The sequence below is a fragment of the Podarcis bocagei genome (assembly GCF_964188305.1).
Source record: "Podarcis bocagei genome assembly, chromosome: 13".
Taxonomy (NCBI): Eukaryota; Metazoa; Chordata; class Lepidosauria; order Squamata; family Lacertidae; genus Podarcis; species Podarcis bocagei.
In genome coordinates this window covers 11,620,628-11,638,254 of record NC_138138.1, presented here as the reverse complement: position 1 = coordinate 11,638,254, position 17,627 = coordinate 11,620,628, and the positions used below count along the sequence as shown (strand labels likewise).

Below are 17,627 nucleotides of genomic sequence, written 5' to 3'. Positions count from 1 at the left end.
ACACAAACCCTGCTGCAGATAGTTCCAGAAGGACCTCTGTGACCTTCAAGAAGACTGGAAATGGAGATGAGGGCTTATACAATAATTCAAGGTGTTTATTTAATTTATTAGCAGGCTTTTAAAATGATGGCTTTGGATTGTTTGCTGCAGTCCCCGGCTAATTAGCACTTATTTGTCTTGCTTCAGACACAGGCATTTCCTCAGTGCACTCAACCGCTGAATAAATTTGCTGAAATCCAAATGATCTAGCCTAGGCAGAATGGCGAAACCTGGGATCTAAGACACAGGTATTTGTAATTTTTTAGAAGCTTCAGAAATCTCCCCTCATAATTCCCTCTCTGTCCTCGTTTTTTTAAACAGGGCAAATACTAACTTCAGAAAGGCTGATTGTGATGGGTAATTCTTTGTCCATCGGCCGCCAAAGTTCCACAATAAAAAGCTTCTCAGCAAGGTAAATTGTGGGGAAGGAATGGGCTTCCAGACTGGGGAAGAGCCATAGCTCCATGATAAAGCATTTGCCTTGCATGCAGAAAGTGCCAGTTTCAATCTCCAGATAGGGATAGGAATGTCCCCTGCCTGAAGAGATGCTGTCGGTCAGTAGACTGTGCAAGATGGACCAAGGGGCTGGCTAGATATAGCACATCCCTTTGCTGGTGGACTCTAGTTCCCACCAACCCCAGGCAGCACAGGCAAGGGGCAGGCTTTCTCCTTGCATCATGATGACATGTAGCTGGTCTGCCTAAGCAATTTGGGATAGGCTGTAGCAGGGGTAAGGGACGTGGGTGGTGCTGTCGTCTAAACCACAGAGCCTTGGGCTTGCCGATCAAAAGGTCGGCGGTTCGATTCCCCCGTGAGCTCCTGTTGTTCGGTCCCTGCTCCTGCCAACCTAGCAGTTCGAAAGCATGTCAAAGTGCAAGTAGATAAATAGGTACCACTCCAGCGGGAAGGTAAATGGCATTTCCATGCGCTGCTCTGGTTCACCAGAAGCGGCTTAATCATGCTGGCCACATGACCTGGAAGCTCCCTCGGCCAGTAAAGCGAGATGAGCGCTGCAACCCCAGAGTCGTCCGCGACTGGACCTAACTGTCAGGGGTCCCTTTATCTTTACCTATAGCAGGGGTAGGCAACCTAAGGCCCGGGGGCCGACTGCGGCCCAATCGCCTTCTCAATCTGGCCTGCGGACGGTCCAGGAATCAGCATGTTTTTACATGAGTAGAATGTGTGCTTTTATTTAAAATGCATCTCTGGGTTATTTGTGGGCCATAGGAATTCATTCATAATTCCCCCCCCCCAAAAAAAAAAATATAGTCTGGCCCACCACATGGTCTGAGGGATTCTGGACTGGCCCATGGCTGAAAAAGGTTGTTTACCCCTGGGCTATAGCTTACCCCTCAACCATCCCTATCAGTGACGCAGCGTGGGTTGCCAGTGCCCGGGGCCGTGCGAAGGGGGTGGATGGGTAACAGATGGAGTAAGAATGCACATTCAACTACCTAAGGGCATCTCCATCACCCAGGAGATCACAGTCGCAGAGATAAGAAAATAAGTCGTTCCATTATCTGGAGAGGTCACGTTCTGGTTTGCATGGAGAAGTTGTTTTCAGCGGGGCCCACAGAGATGTTTTGAGGCAGCACCAGGTGTTGAAATTTTGTGCCCCTAACAATTTTGTGCCCCCCCACTACAACCCCCCCCCCTAAACGCACGCACACACTACGTCACTGGTCCCAATTTGAGTGGGACATACCAAAATACTGGACATACCAGTATAAAGCAGCTCCCAATGTTCCTTACTGTGATTCTGACATTAAGCTATAAAAGTTGATAGAGTTCAACATTTCATGTTAAGCTCTGCCTTATCCAGAATGTGGTGCTAATTAGTCCAACAGTGTTGGACTAACACCAGGAGGGAGGGCCAAAAATTCAAACCTGCACTTGGCTATGGAGCTCACGGGGCTATGAAGCTCACCATCTCCCAGCCAAACACACCTTGCAGGTAATTTTACCTTTTTTAGATTGTTGGGAGGACAAAAATGGCGGTGGGGAAGAGAATCGTGTATGGCACCTTGAACTCTTTCGAGAAAATGCAGGATTGAAATGTCATTAACGCAATAAAAACGATTGATCTTATCTCATTGCATGCCTCATTTTTGGCAAAATAAGTTTAAAAGGATGAATTAAAATAAATAGAACAAATCATGGCACGTGCCAAATCCATTTATTTGCTCAGTGTTCAAAAATTCAGGAAATGGAATGTGACTATTTTAGAAGTCTGTGTCATTGCTATGCCTCTCCCCCCCCCCCCCGCTTTTTAAAAACATGGTTGAGCTACTGATATCCTGGGCTTTTGTTTTGAGTGTGTAATTCCCAGTATTGCAAAAGAGTTGTGGCTTGATCAAACAGCGGTGATTCAGTCCATGAGTGCTCTGTTTTCAATCTCTCAGAGCCCGCAATGATTTACTGATCAGAAATGTCCTGCTGTGAATTAGAATTATTTGTTTCAAAAAGAGGCCCAGAACATCTTGCATGCACAGATCTCATAATGACGCTAAAGAGCTTCTTTGTTGCAGGAGTAAAACCTGAGTAACAGTCCCCAAGGAGAATTAAAAGTGTTCAGTGGCCATAAAATGCTAACTGGGGTGTGTGTGTGTGTGTGTGTGTGTGTGTGTGTGTGTGTGGAAAACCAGATATTATGGTGAGCATGACTGATTGGCTGGTATTCTGAACAGAAGCAACCCACACTGCAACACTTTGTTTTTTTATAATATTTTTTATTCATTTTCAAATACAAATTTATAAAACCATATCAAAAATTTTCACACATTTTTCTCTTGGACTTCCCTCAGTTTCTCTGCCAATCTCTCATTTTAGTTTATTGTTTACGCATTTCCTAATTTTAATATTGCCTTTTATTATACCCTCCCCAATCCTGTTCCCTTTTTTTTACAATATTCCTCATACTTTCACAGAGCTTCTTGGAAACCCACAAGCGTTACCTGTTCATCACGTGTACTTCACACTGCAACACTTTGATGCAGGTCCCATTTTTAAATTATGCAATTCCTAACCACAACCTGGATGCGGATTTAGTCAGCTGACTCAGATGTGTCCTGACAGTAAGAATGACTCCAATTCTCACCCCATTATATGGGTGTGATCCCCATTGAATTTGATAGAACTTCCTTCTGAGTAGACACGGTTGGCATTGCAGCTTTGCTTTGTTACTCTGGAGACTTTTGACAAATCATTATCAACAGCTGTAGAGGAAATCTGCTAAGAGCCGCCAAGGAAATCTTCCCCTTCTCCTATCATAGCTGAAACTGGAGGGAATGTTTCAGAAAGTACAGAAAAGGAGTGCAAAATTCATCACTCTTAACAGCCACATTTATATTTTCGCTAATCTAAGGCTGCAATCCTATACACATATTACCTAGAAGAAAGTCCCATTGGATTGAATCAGATTTACTTCTCATTAGTGAGTAGACATGCAGAAGATTGTGCTGCCTTTATTTTTAAACACATTTTCCATCAAAAATGCCCTGCTTTTTTTCACTGCATCCTACACGCTTTCATCCCTTTCCATCATCAGTGGTTTCTGTATCTCACTCCTCGTTTAATAAATCATGCCTTAGCATTATGTGTGAACCTCCCCAGTGACTTAACCATGGCTTGTTTACTGCCAGGAAACCATTCTCTGAAGCCATGGTTTGTTGCTTCTTACAAACCTTGGTTTGGCTCAACTGTGGATTGGAGTTACCACAGTTTGTTCAGCCATGCTGTACCCGAAACTCTCCAAGCCACAAAGGCACGAGAAAGGAACAGCAAGAAAACAAAAACTTTGGAGAAAAACCATGCTGTGCTTGATTATCAGCGAGACAGCTTATTGTTTGTTAAACAAACTATGGCTTAGCTTTGTGTACAAACCAGGCCAACAGGACTTTTTTTCTGAATAAACACGCAAAGGGATCAGGATCTTTGTGACTCTTCCTCAAATTTCTCTCTGCATAACTATAGCAGCACTGCACAATATTGTGTAGATGTGACTGAGGAACAAACAGATAATTTGTTTCGCAAGGCAAATGACAAAATTGCACCTCGTACCCATTCCCATATACCGTATTTTTCGCTCGATAAGACACACTTTTTCCCTCCTAAAAAATAAGGGGAAATGTGTGTGTGTGTTATGGGGCGAATGCGGGCTGCACGGCTAAGCCAGAACAGGGAGAGGGAGAGCTGTGCAGTGCTCTGTCTTGCTGTTCTAGCTTCGGGCTTAGCTGTGCAAAGCGCTCCTGCGCAGCGCTCCATCTCGCTGTTCTGGCTTCTGGGGCAACCCCGTGAAGCCTCCGGAGGGCAGCGGGATGAAGGCACCCCGCTGCCCTGCAGAGGCTTTGCGGGCTATCCCAGAAGCCTCTGTAGGACATGGGGATGAAGGCTCCCCGTGCCCTGCGGAGGCTTCGCGCAAAGCTAGACCAGCTAGAGGGACCGCTGCGCAGCGCTCCCTCTAGCTATTCTGGCTTTTGGATAGCCCCCACGAAGCCTCCATAGGGCAGCGGGACAAAGGCTCTCCGCTGCCCTGTGAAGGCTTCGCGCGTTTCTTGTGGGAAGTGGGGGGGCTCTGTCCCTTCCCCCACCTCCCAGAAAAGCCCCCAAGAACCGCACTCCCTTTAAAGAGCGCACGGTTCTTGCGGGAGATGGGGGAAGGTACAGAGAGCAGCTTACCCGCGCGCAGCCTCTTCCAGGCAGCGGGAGCCTTCATCCCACTGCCCAGGAGAGGCTTCAATGGCTTTCCCAGAGGTCAGAACAGCAAGAGGCTATCCCAGAAGCCAGATCCCAGATCCCTCTTGCTGTTCTGGCTTCTGGGATTCAGAATTTTTTCCCTTGTTTCCACCCCCCCAAACCTATTGTCTAGTGAGTCCTATAGAGCGAAAAATACGGTACATAAACAGCAAAGTTAAAAATTGCAGCCCTATCAAGGCAAAATGCTACCAAACGCCACAGGATGAAGCCGTTATAGTGTTATAAACTTGATGACTGTGCTGCGTGAAGTAGTCTAGGCCAGACCTTTTGGCCTTTAGGTAAGCTTGTGAAGGCTTTTGTATTTCAGAAAGCCTTTCAGGTAGGAGGTAGTGTGTGCTGAGGTTGTTTTGTTTTTTTAACGGGAGGGTACTTTTGCTGTACTGTAACATTTTTATCTCCTTATTTTATATTGTCTGCTGCTTCCATGTAAAATTTTAATTTCCATTATATATAAACAGGCCATAAGGCAGACCAGAATAAAAATAAATGTGTTTTCGGTCTGAGCATTGAGCTCAGCCCTGAAGGCTTTCTTGGTTTGGATGTTGTTTAAGTTAGCAGAAACCAGGCAGAGGCTTTTCTGTGGTGGCCCCTTGCTTAATGAAGTAGCCTCTCCTCAGAACTTTAATAAGCTCCAACTTTGGTTCTATTTTGGTGTTTGTTAAAAACATGTGTGCTCTCAATCTTTTCCTGTGTTTCCTTAAGGTCAGGAATTAATAGTGCTCTTAGGGTTATCAACTGCATTTTTTAAAAAAATCTACTTTCCCTGTTTGTTTTAACTTTTGAGCTAATTGGTAGTATATAAATAAAAAAAAATTCAACAACAGATTCTGAAAGAAAAATGTAGTTCAATGCACTATAATTAGAAAAAAACCATTTTATTTATTTTTATACAGAACGTGTGGTATTCCACAGTTAAACAGATAAGAAAAGGAATTTATAATCCAGAGACACAATGATGAAATGCTCATTCCCTAAAAAAAACATGGCAGTATGCCATACATTGAAGACATGAAATATCCAAGTGTATATAGAACATCACTGTTCTTTACAAGGGTTTTTTAAATAAATAAAAAATCCTTATTTAAATATACTCATTAAGCAAAGTTCATGAAGCAAAATTCATTCCATAGGTTCATAGCCAGGTTTTCAGCAATAACAACAGAATAATATCCGTGTGTTGTACCTTCACAGCAATGGGCCAGTGTGTCTGGCTATAAACCAGAAGGTTAGTGGTTCAAGCCCACCCAGGGACAGCTGTGGGCAAGATTCCTGAATTCCAGTGGGTTGGACTAGATTACCCACAGGGTCCCTTCCAACTCCACAATTCTATGAATATACGTGTAATCAAAAATGTGCCAGGACTCTTGTGCTACTCCCATTCATTCTAGGCAGGGGCTGCCTAGAATTAGCTGAATGGCACTCTTTGGCATTTTATCGATATACAGTGGTACCTTAGGTTAATTCGTTCTGGAGGTTTGTTCTTAACCTGAAACTGTCCTTAACCTGAAGCACCATTTTAGCTAATGGGGACTCCCGCTGCTGCTGCTGCACGATTTCTGTTCTCATCCTGAAGCAAAGTTCTTAACCCGAGGTATTATTTCTGGGTAAGCCGAGTCTGTAACCTGAAGCGTCTGTAACCTGAAGCGTCTGTAACCCGAGGTACCACTGTACTTAATAGAGAATATTTCTCCCCCCCCCCCCCCGTTGCAGAAACAGTGCTCAGTGTACATTCTGTTGGCTTCGCAGAATACATAACAGTGGCATCTAGTGTGCTGAATCCATCAGGCGGACGGCTATAGCTACAGGTAGCAATAAATACATTCCGATCAGTTTCGATAATAAATACGAGTGGATAGTTGTAAAGTGGTTCAGTTCTTAAGGTGCTCAACATCCAGCTTCTCTAACCAGAGGCTTTCCACAACCGTTCCGTACAACATGGCTGGAGCATTTTTCGCAGCTTGTCGTGTTAGGGCTGAAACCAGAAAAAGGAAGAGATATAATTTATGCAAATGAGAAGGTGAGAAACTGCAAAGCTTGTTGCCTCACCTGGCCTTCTGAAAGCACTTCAAGCTGAGACCCAATAGGTATATGTCATCATGAGCTACATATTGTCAGCTGCCTGAATGATTTAATTTAATTTCTTATTTATTTCATTTATTTCATTTAAACTTATTTAATTTCAAATGAGGCTGTATACCACCCTGATACCTTTTATAATACGGCAGTACAGAAATCCTTTTTATAAATAAAATGGACTGGTGCCATTAATTTGGGTTTCCTACAATTGTTCTTCAGCAATAAAAAGCGGGGGGGGGGGGGAGGCTCCCAGACACAGAGCTTAATAATATTTTTTTTTTAAAAAAAAATATTTGTATCCCGCCCTCCCCAACTGAAGCCGGGTCAGGGCAGCTAATAACAGTAGAAATAACACAGTTTACATAAAATCATAATTAAGTAATTGAAATACATTCTAAAATCAATTCATTCTAAAATCAGTTCAGAGTCAAATTAATGGCAACCATTGGGCTAGAGTTTTATGAGGATTACAGAAGGAAGGGGTCAGGCTGTGCCTTGGCCAAAGGCCTGGTGGAACAGCTCTGTCTTGCAGGCCCTGCGGAAAGATGTCAAGTCCCGCAGGGCCCTAGTCTCTTGTGACAGAGCGTTCCACCAGATCGGGGCCACGGCCGAAAAAGCCCTGGCTCTGGTTGAGGCCAGCCTAACCTCCCTATGGCCCGGGACCTCCAAGATGTTTTTATTTGAAGACCGTAAGGTCCTCCGTAGGGACACGGGGGGTGCTGTGGGTTAAACCACAGAGCCTAGGACTTGCCGATCAGAAGGTCGGTGGTTTGAATCCCTGCGACGGGGTGAGCTCCTGTTGCTCCGTCCCTGCTCCTGCCAACCTAGCAGTTCAAAAGCACGTCAAAGTGCAAGTAGATAAATAGGTACCGCTCCGGCGGGAAGGTAAACTGCGTTTCCGTGCGCTGCTCTGGTTCGCCAGAAGCGGCCTAGTCATGCTGGCCACATGACCCAGAAGCTGTACCCCGGCTCCCTCGGCCAATAAAGCGGGATGAGCGCCACAACCCCAGAGTCAGTTACGACTGGACCTAATGGTCAGGGGACCCCTTTACCTTTAAGGTCCTCTGTGGGACATACCAGGAGAGGGGGTCCCGTAGGTATTAGAAAGCACTGACCTGCACCCAGAAATGCAGCCCAAAAAGGAAACCCTGAGACGAGCGCTGAGATTTCCACTATGGATCCTAAATGATACAGTGGTACCTCAAGTTAAGTACTTAATTCGTTCTGGAGGTCTGTTCTTAACCTGAAACTGTTCTTAACCTGTAGCACCACTTTAGCTAATGGGGCCTCCTGCTGCTGCCGCGCCGCCAGAGCACAATTTCTGTTCTTATCCTGAAGCAAAGTTCTTAACCTGAAGCACTATTTTTGGGTTAGCGGAGTGTGTGACCTAAAGTGTATGTAACCTGAAGCGTATGTAACCCGAGGTACCACTGTATTGCAAAGGCCGCATCCTGCGTGCGGCTCATTCCCAGCGCTTTCTGTAGTTACCTTTGCCATAATTTTGTTGACAATCAGCTTGACCCACGGCGCTTGGGGGTCCAGGCAGACTTTCCTCCCATTGTTCAGGGTGGCTCTGTTCAAAGGAGGGGAGAGAAGGGAGAGAATTGAGCTGGTGAGTGAAGGGGCTTTTTGCACAGCACAGAGTCGCAAGGGAGGTCATGGGCCCAGGCCAGGACACCTACATGACTTCAGGAACGACGCAGTGAGGTCCCTCGGGGAGGAGAATGACGGAAGCAATTTGCTTGCGTGGAATCGCACGGGAAACCGTTTGGATGCACTGGCACCGTAGCTCCCCGGTCATAGGAGCAGCTGCGGAAGGAGAGCACAGAAACTTAACAATGCAACCCTAGGCGTATTTACTGAGAAGCAAATGACAAAAGGTATCTTTTCCCGGCTTCCGCCCAGGAAAAGATACCTAGCGCAACCACACCGAACGCTTAACCCAACCTCCCTCTAACACAGGGGTCAGCAAACTTTTTCAGCAGGGGGCCGGTCCACTGTCCCTCAGACCTTGTGGGGGGCTGGGCTATATTTTTTTTTGGGGGGGGATGAACAAATTCCTATGTCCCACAAATAACCCAGAGATGCATTTTAAATAAAAGGGCACATTCTACTCATTTAAAAACACGCTGATTCCTGGGCCGTCCGTGGGCCGGATTTAGAAGGCGATTGGGCCGGATCTGGCCCCCAGGCCTTAGTTTGCTTAGTAAAGGTAAAGGGATCCCTTTACCTTAGTAAAGGTAAAGGGAGCCAGCGTACAGCTTCCGGGTCATGTGGCAAGCATGACTAAGCCGCTTCTAGCGAACCAGAGCAGCGCATGGAAACGCCGTTTACCTTCCCGCCGGAGCGGTACCTATTTATCTACTTGCACTTTGACGTGCTTTCGAACTGCTAGGTTGGCAGGAGCTGGGACCAAGCAATGGGCGTTCACCCCGTCACGGGGATTCAAACCACCGACCTTCTGATCGGCAAGTCCTAGGCTCTGTGGTTTAACCCACAGCGCCACCCATATCCCCTTCAACAGTATAGGCGCCATCCAATCACAGACGCTTTTAAAATTTCACCGCTGTTGGACTTGAGATGCCCAGCTCTGGCTAGATCATGTATTAGGATTTCAGATGCCTAGTCATAGACCAGGTGTAGGCAACCTAATGCCCGGGGGCCGGATGCAGCCCAATTGCCTTCTCAATCCGGCCCACGGATGGTCCAGGAATCAGCGTGTTTCTACATGAGTAGAATGTGTCCTTTTCTTTAAAATGCACCTCTGGGTTATTTGTGGGGCATAGGAATTCGTTCATTTTTCTTCTTCTTCAAAATATAGTCTGGCCCACCACATGGTCTGAGGGACAGTGGACCGGCCCCCCGCTTTAAAAGGTTGCTGACCCCTGTCTTAGAGCTTTGGGCTTTAGCACAACTAAGTTCCCTGCATGGTTATTTTCAACAAATGAAGACCGAAGGTCTCTGGAACCTGGTCATTACATAATCAGCCTTGGAGCAGAAGTCTAGCAAAGCCCTCTTCAAACATTTGCTGGGGATGGGTAGTGGGGTGGGAGGCTTCTGTTCCCAACCTCAATGTGTTCATAATGGTGTGAAAATAGCCTAAATCCGAGCTTTCATGCCTATCCAATCAACTTGCCTTAACTAGCTACTAAATACGCAGAAGTCAGGAGCAGAGACAGTGGCCAGTGGCATAGCGTGGGGGGTGCCAGGGGTGCCGGCCGCACCGGGTGCAACATTTGGGGGCCGCGTTTGGCCGGCCCTCCTCGAGGAAGCAGGAACCCCACTGTCCTCGGACCTCCTCCGAAGGCTGGCGGTGGGGCGGAGAGACCTCCTCCCGCCGCCAGCCTTCAGATGGCTGCTCCGAAGCCTGGCGGTGGGGCGGAGAGACCTTCTCCCCGCGCCAGCCTTCGGATGGCTGTCCTGAAGACTTGTGGTGGGAGCAGTGGCGTAGCGTGGGGGTGCAGGGGGGGCCTGCCACACCTGGCGCAACATCTGGGGGGGGCTCTGAAGAGACTCGAGTGCTAAAATCCACGGGTTAGGGGGCGCAAATTACTTGCCTTGCCCCGGGTGCTGAGAACCCACGCTACGCCACTGACAGTGGCTGTCAATTTTTTCAACTTCTCCAAATTAAAAAACCCCCATTCCCTATAGGTGGGAGTTTCCACAAGGATTATCCTTCACCTACAAAGAAAGGAAGGTTAAAATTAGAACATCTGAAGATAACCAAAAGTTCCTTCACGACCACGGAGAAGATCTCCAAAAAGGAGTGGATTGGTTTCCAGCTGTACCAGCACCGATATTGCCTGAAAGCGGGCTAACGCCTGCACCCTCGGGATCTGAGCAAAAGGAAGGCACCCCATCTTAAAAACGTTTAAAATAGAACAAGATGTCTCTGCAACTACTTAGCTGGAACATAAATGGCGGGAATTCTCCGGAAAAAAGAAGGAGGATATTCCATATTTTGAAAAAAGAACAATTGGATGTAATATGCCTTCAAGAAACACATGTGACCAGGCTCCATAGGAAAGTATTAATTAATAAAGGACTTGGTCAAGAATTTATCTCATCAGACAAAGTTAAAAAAAGAGGTGTTGTAATTTATGCAAAGGAGAATCTATTACCAAAATTCTTATTCAAAGATGATCATGGAAGAATTCTCGCAATTGAAATCCAAACACAAGGGGAAAAGATTTTGATATTAGGAGTTTATGCGCCAAATGATGGAAAATCGGAATTTTATAAGAAGCTGCATGAGACAATGATGGACTATCTGGACTATTCTAATATTATTGTGATGGGAGATATGAATGGGGTGGTGTCTACAAATATGGACAAATCTCAAAATCAAAATTTAACAACAGACGGCAGACTCCCTAAAACCTTTTTTGAAATGACAGACAATATGGACTTGATTGACATTTGGAGGACAAGGAACCCCTTGGGTAAAGAAGGAACCTTTTTTTCTGATGCCCATTTGTCATGGACACGAATCGACCAAATTTGGATATCTAGAGGGCTGGCCCCGAAAACGAGAAAAGTGGAAATCTGCCCAAAAACCTGCTCCGACCATAACGCCTTAAAAATGGAATTGAGACTTTTCCCAACTGGATCCTTCAGATGGAGAATGAATGACACCTTGCTAAGAGATCAAGAGATTGTTAAGAAGGCCCAAAAAACGTTAAAGGACTACTTTGAAATAAATTTGAACACTACGGTGGAGAAAAGAACAATCTGGGACGCAAGCAAAGCCGTAATGAGAGGGTTTCTGATACAACAGAATACAATAAAGAAAAAATTTTGGAATGGAAAAAAGGAAAAAATTCTAGAGAAAATAAGTGAAGGAGAGAAAAAGTTGAGAACTAATCCGAAGTCAAAAGAGGTGCTAAGAGAGATTAAATTCCATCAAGCACAATATTCGAAATTGATTAACCAAGAGATTGAGTGGAAAATTAAACAAATGAAGCAAAGATCGTTTGAATCAGCAAATAAATGTGGAAAGTTGTTAGCTTGGCAATTGAAAAAAAGACAAAAGCTAAACACAGTCACAAACCTGGAGATTCAAGGAAAAATAGTTCAGAAACCAGAAGAAATAAGAAAGTGCTTCCACAGATATTTCAAGGAACTTTATGCACAGGGGCCTCAGAAAGAATCGGAAATAGACCAATTCTTGAGGACAAATGGACTATCTAAAATAAGTCAAGATAAAAGATCAATTCTCAACAGTAAAATAACTCAACAGGAAATCGAAGGTGCCATACAAAATATGCAACTTGGCAAATCTCCAGGCCCAGATGGTCTCACCTCCAAATATTATAAGACTCTGAAGGATTGTTTGATACAACCGTTGTTGGAGGTTTGCAACCAGATTATGGAGGGGAGAAGGGCACCGGAAACGTGGAAAGAAGCATTCATCACATTGATCCCTAAGTCAGAGAAGGAAAAGACTCAGCTCAAGAATTACCGTCCCATCTCACTCCTGAATGTGGATTACAAAATATTTGCAGACATTTTAGCAAGTAGACTTAAAAACGTTTTAAACGAAGTAATTCACAAGGACCAAGCAGGCTTTCTCCCTGGTAGACACATGTCTGATAACACCAGGAACATTGTTGATATATTGGAGTTGTTGAGAATTAGAAATACAAGGGCTGCTTTAATTTTTATTGATGCGGAGAAAGCATTTGACAACATTTCTTGGATGTTTATGAAGAAAAACTTGAAGGGGATGGGAGTGGGACGGGGGTTTGAAAATGGACTAGAAGCGATTTATTCAGAGCAAAAAGCCAAGTTGATAGTGAACAATGTGGTGTCGGATGAACTTCTAATTGAAAAAGGGACACGACAGGGATGCCCTTTATCCCCTCTGCTATTTATCTCTGTTCTGGAGGTATTGCTGAATATGATTAGGGAGGACCAGTTGGTGCAAGGTATAGAGGTCGGAGCGAAACAATACAAACTGAAAGCCTTTGCAGACGACCTAGTCTTGACAGTACAGGAGCCAGTATCTAGTACAAAAAGAGTTCTGGAACTTATCCTGGAGTTTGGTCGGGTGGCGGGATTCAAGTTAAACAAACAAAAAACTAAGGTTTTGGTCAAAAATTTGACACCTACAGAGATAGAGGGGTATCAGAAAGAGACAGAGCTAAGTGTGGTTAAAAAAGTGAAATACCTGGGGGTATACCTGTCCACCAAGAATTTAAATCTTTTTAAAGATAATTATGAAAAATGTTGGTTGGAAATTAAAAAGGATTTGGATATTTGGTCAAGATTGAAACTTACCTTGTCAGGCCGAATCGCAGCTATAAAGATGTGTGTTTTGCCAAAAATGCTATTTTTATTTCAAACCCTTCAGGTCGTGGACAGAATGGAATGTTTTGGAAAATGGCAGAAGGATATTTCTAAGTTTGTCTGGCAGGGCAAAAAGCCCCGAATAAAATTTAAAATACTAACCGACTCAAAAGAAAGAGGGGGGTTTGCCCTGCCGGACTTAAGGTTGTACTATGAAGCTGCAGCCTTCTGCTGGTTGAAGGATTGGTTCCTGTTGGAAAACACTGATGTCCTAGATCTGGAGGGGTTTGATAATGTGTATGGTTGGCATGCATACCTGTGGTATGACAAGGCGAAGGTTCATAAACTGTTCAAAAACCATATTGTCAGAAAATCAATTTTTGCCGTCTGGATGAAGTACAAGGATTTATTAGAAAACAAGACCCCGAGGTGGTTATCACCTGTGGAAGCCAAGATCTCAAAAAAAAAGCCCAATATGGAGGCCTATTGGCCAAAATATTGGGAACTGATCGAAAGAGTTGGAGACAATTGGAAGCTCCAAAGCCAGGACAAATTAAAAGGTAAGGTGCGAGATTGGTTACATTATGCTCAAATTCAAGAGGTATTCAAAATGGACAAAAAAGTGGGTTTCCAGTTGGAGAAATCGAAACTGGAGACGGAGTTACTAGAACCAAAGATTAAGGTACTTTCGAGGATGTATGACTTGCTGCTTAAATGGAACACACAGGATGAGACAGTTAAATCTGCTATGATAAAATGGGCACAGGATGTAGGACACAACATTATGTCTGAGGACTGGGAAAGGTTATGGAACACCGGTATGAAATTTACGGCATGTAGTGCCTTGAAAGAGAACATTATGAAAATGGTATACCGGTGGTACATGACCCCAGTCAAGTTGGCTAAAATATACCATCTTTCTGATAATAAGTGTTGGAAATGCAAGGAGGCAGAAGGGACATTCTTTCACCTCTGGTGGACCTGCCCGAAAGTAAAGGCCTTTTGGGAAATGATACATAATGAGTTGAAAAAGGTATTTAGATATACCTTTTCTAAGAAACCAGAGGCCTTTCTTCTGGGCATGGTGGACCGGAAGGTGCCAAAGAAGGACAGAACCTTGTTTATGTATGCAACCACAGCAGCTAGGATTCTTATCGCAAAGTTCTGGAAGACACCAGATTTACCCACACTGGAGGACTGGCAGACGCAGCTGATGGACTACATGGAGTTGGCAGAAATGACCGGCAGAATTCGAGATCTGAGCGAAGAAACAATGGAGGAGGACTGGAAAAAATTTAAGGACTATTTGCAAAAACATTATAAGTTGTTTGAGTGTTAAGATTGTGCACGATTAAGAAACGTTACGCTTCTGCAATTTATTTTAAGTAAATGATAAAGTAAGTATTGATGGAAAAAAAATAAGACAAATTAGAAACAAAATATTATGTTTATTAAGAGTGCTAAAATTAGATTACAAATTTCTGAAACTGGTAACATAATAAATACAAAGGTATAATAAGTTGGGAAATAAGATAATAAATTGCTGAATTGGTTAGAATGATGAATGCAATGCTGAGAGGATGCGAGGAGGTCCAAAAAGTTGTCGAAGAAATTTTATAATGATCTTTTTTTTTTTTCTATGTTTTATCTTTTATATATATTTGGAAAATGTTTCTTGTATATTGTTGTCCAAACAAATTTGTTCATCTATGGAAAGAAACGCAATAAAAAATTTTATAAAAAAAAAAAAAACAAATTAAAAAACCCCACAAGGGTTCTAAAAAGCTGTAGCATGACTTGGGAATGCAAAAGATATTTTGGTGAAATCTATATAATTTAGTTTGGCACGTCAAGTAAAAAGGCATGTAAAATTGCATAGGAATAATAAACAAATGATAGCCAATTATTTGCAGCGATGATGCTGATGACCTGACATTTTCTGAAGGTAAAATAACAAATTCTTTGGGTTTCTGAAAGCAGTTCATCATCAAACAGAGTCCTACCAAGCTAAATATTATCCAATCACAAAAAAGCAGATTTGAATCCCTCACAGCTGAAAGCATATTTTTAATACCCCCCCCAAAAAAAAATCTGCAAAAGCTAAGTTTCACCCCCTAAAACGACACACCTTAGTGGTACAACTTCAACCCTCGGCCCCCCATTTATCCAGCAAAAAAGCAACTTTATTGTGAACAGCCCAGAGGTGCTCTGAGCATGAGCAGAGTTCATCTGCCTCTCAAAACACAGCAAATCCACAGACAGTGGGGAGGGGGGGGACTGGGAGCTGGGTTTACAAAATTTTCAAGCCAAAAAGCATGGCATCTGCTATCTCCCATCACCTCGCGTTTCAGAAGATGCGTCCCACCCGTCGCAGATCTTAAAATCATGTTTAGGACCTTTCAGCGAAGTCTGCCTCTCTACCAACCATCTAGCTGGCATTTTTGGTTTCGTTCCCCTCCCCTGAATGCGGCTTTAAATTTGCAACGGAGGCTCCGACGGTGCCTCCGGGAGCTTGCGGAGTTTCCTGGCCCCCGACGGCTGCCCAAAAGGACGGATTTTGGAGCCTAGCAGAGCTTCCAAGAAAACCCGGCACCTGCCCCGCCGTATGCAATCGCCCACCCCCCAGAAATGCAAATCGGCGCAGAAAGGATGCTAATAGACCGCCCCGTCGATGCACCTGAGGTTAACATACCCTGGCTGTGCGAAGCGCTCCCGGCTAGCAGCAGGAAGACCAGCAGCGCGGCCACGCAGGGGACTGGACGGCACGGATTCATTGTTGCAGCAGCGGATGCGGAGGCGCTCAGATCCCCGACGTGATGCTGCAGCGGCCGCCGAGACGCTCTGGGCTGCTCTATCGCGCCGGCCGGTCTTTTATGGTCCCTAGCTGCTGCGATCCCCGCCGCCGCCGCGGAGGGGCGCGCGAGGGACGAGTCCCGCCCCCTTCCCCGCGCACCGCCTTGGCATTGGCCGGGTGCGGGCGTCGGGTGAGAGATGCGACGGAGCGGTCCTTGCGAGGGGCAATTCCCCTCGGAAGCAGCAGGTGTCGCTGTCCGCGGAACCAATTGGGAGAATTTTTTTTAGTTTTTATTTTTTTGAAAAGTTTTTATTATTAAAATAATTCAGCATTAATACACACATATTGCAAATATACAAGCATACAAACATACATTTCATACAATCCTTAAAAATGCTCAAACATACCTACACTCAGTCCCACAGATAATTCCTAGATTTATTTTTTTTATCTCTTTCTTTTTCTTGCCAGCTGAGTGAATTGATCTCCGTCATCAATGCCTTTTTTAAATTCCGGATCCAGATTTTGCTTTATTTACTGGAGTTCTGTGTGTAACTGATTTTATTTGTGGTGCATTGCCTCGCTCCGATCGTGCAACGAACAAATCAAAATGAATAATAATTCATTTTTTCCCTCCCCGACACCAGCAAGATCAAGTATTCCAAAAGGACTGGAGTAAATTTATAGGATATCTGAAAGATTATTGTATGCAATTAACATCACTAACAGGGCTGTCCAGAGACTTGTAACGAGAAATTTTTCTACCTTTCTATATTCATTTAAATTTTGAGTTATTTTGTAATGAGCATAATTAGAACTGGAAAATGTACAAAATGTAATGATACAAAGGTTGATTTTGAAAGCCATGTGGTGGGAGGGAAGGAAGTTGATAGGCTGTAAAGAGCTAGGGACGTAAAGTGGATTGTAATGATGTAAACGTATATTATTAAATGGAAAATAAATTTTCCATTTATATAATATATAAAAATTTTTATATATATATATATATATATATATATATATATATATATATATATATATATATATATAAATTTCTAAGCCTGCCTTAGCTGGATCATTTGGCATGCACACACAAAAATGGAAATTGGAGAAGAGGAAATTACGGCTGCAGTGAAGAAAAAGCTGTCTAGATCCTGTCTTGGGCAGTTTGTTTGAAGTATGAAAACTCTCATTTTATCCCTTAAACAGTGGTACCTCGGGTTACATACACTTCAGGTTACAGACTCCGCTAACCCAGAAATAGTGCTTCAGATTAAGAACTTTGCTTCAAGATAAGAACAGAAATCGTGTTCCGGCGGCGAGGCAGCATCAGGAGGCCCCATTAGCTAAAGTGGTGCTTCAGGTTAAGAACAGTTTCAGGTTAAGAACGGACCTCCAGAACAAATTAAGTACTTAACCTGAGGTACCACTGTATACTGTTATTTTGTGTTACATACTGAGTTGGGTATGTTTAGCCTGAGAAAGAGGAGACGGAGACTATGTTAGCCATATTCAAGCATCTGAAGACATAGAAGATGGAACAAGCTTGTTTTTCTCCTGCTCCTTGTTTGGGCAGGACTCAAACCAATGGGTTCAATTTGCAATGAAGGAGATTCGGATTAAACATGAAGAACTTTCCGACAGTAAGAGCTGCTAGTGGAACGGACCCCGCTTC

The 17,627-nt window shown here is 44.1% G+C and overlaps 1 protein-coding gene across 1 annotated transcript; it reads right to left on the bottom strand.

Moving 5' to 3' along the window:
- Positions 1–6,316: 6,316 nt before the first annotated feature.
- Positions 6,317–15,986, bottom strand: LOC308571352 (growth-regulated alpha protein-like). Its single transcript, XM_081167004.1, has 4 exons — positions 15,851–15,986; positions 8,553–8,679; positions 8,359–8,443; positions 6,317–6,766 (listed from the first exon to the last, which is right to left on the bottom strand). Exons 1-4 carry the CDS (start codon positions 15,930–15,932, stop codon positions 6,761–6,763), a joined length of 300 nt encoding a protein of 99 aa, XP_081023130.1. The 5' UTR covers positions 15,933–15,986; the 3' UTR covers positions 6,317–6,760.
- Positions 15,987–17,627: the final 1,641 nt, after the last annotated feature.

Excerpts from the sequence above, each read along its gene's own strand:
- LOC308571352 (XM_081167004.1), bottom strand. The coding sequence starts at position 15,932 with ATGAATCCGTGCCGTCCAGTCCCCTGCGTGGCCGCGCTGCTGGTCTTC. Across the intron at positions 8,680-15,850 it reads GAGCGCTTCGCACAGCCAGG|CTGCTCCTATGACCGGGGAG; the intron begins GTATGTTAACCT and ends CTCCTTCCGCAG. Across the intron at positions 8,444-8,552 it reads TGCGTCGTTCCTGAAGTCAT|AGCCACCCTGAACAATGGGA; the intron begins GTAGGTGTCCTG and ends TCCTTTGAACAG.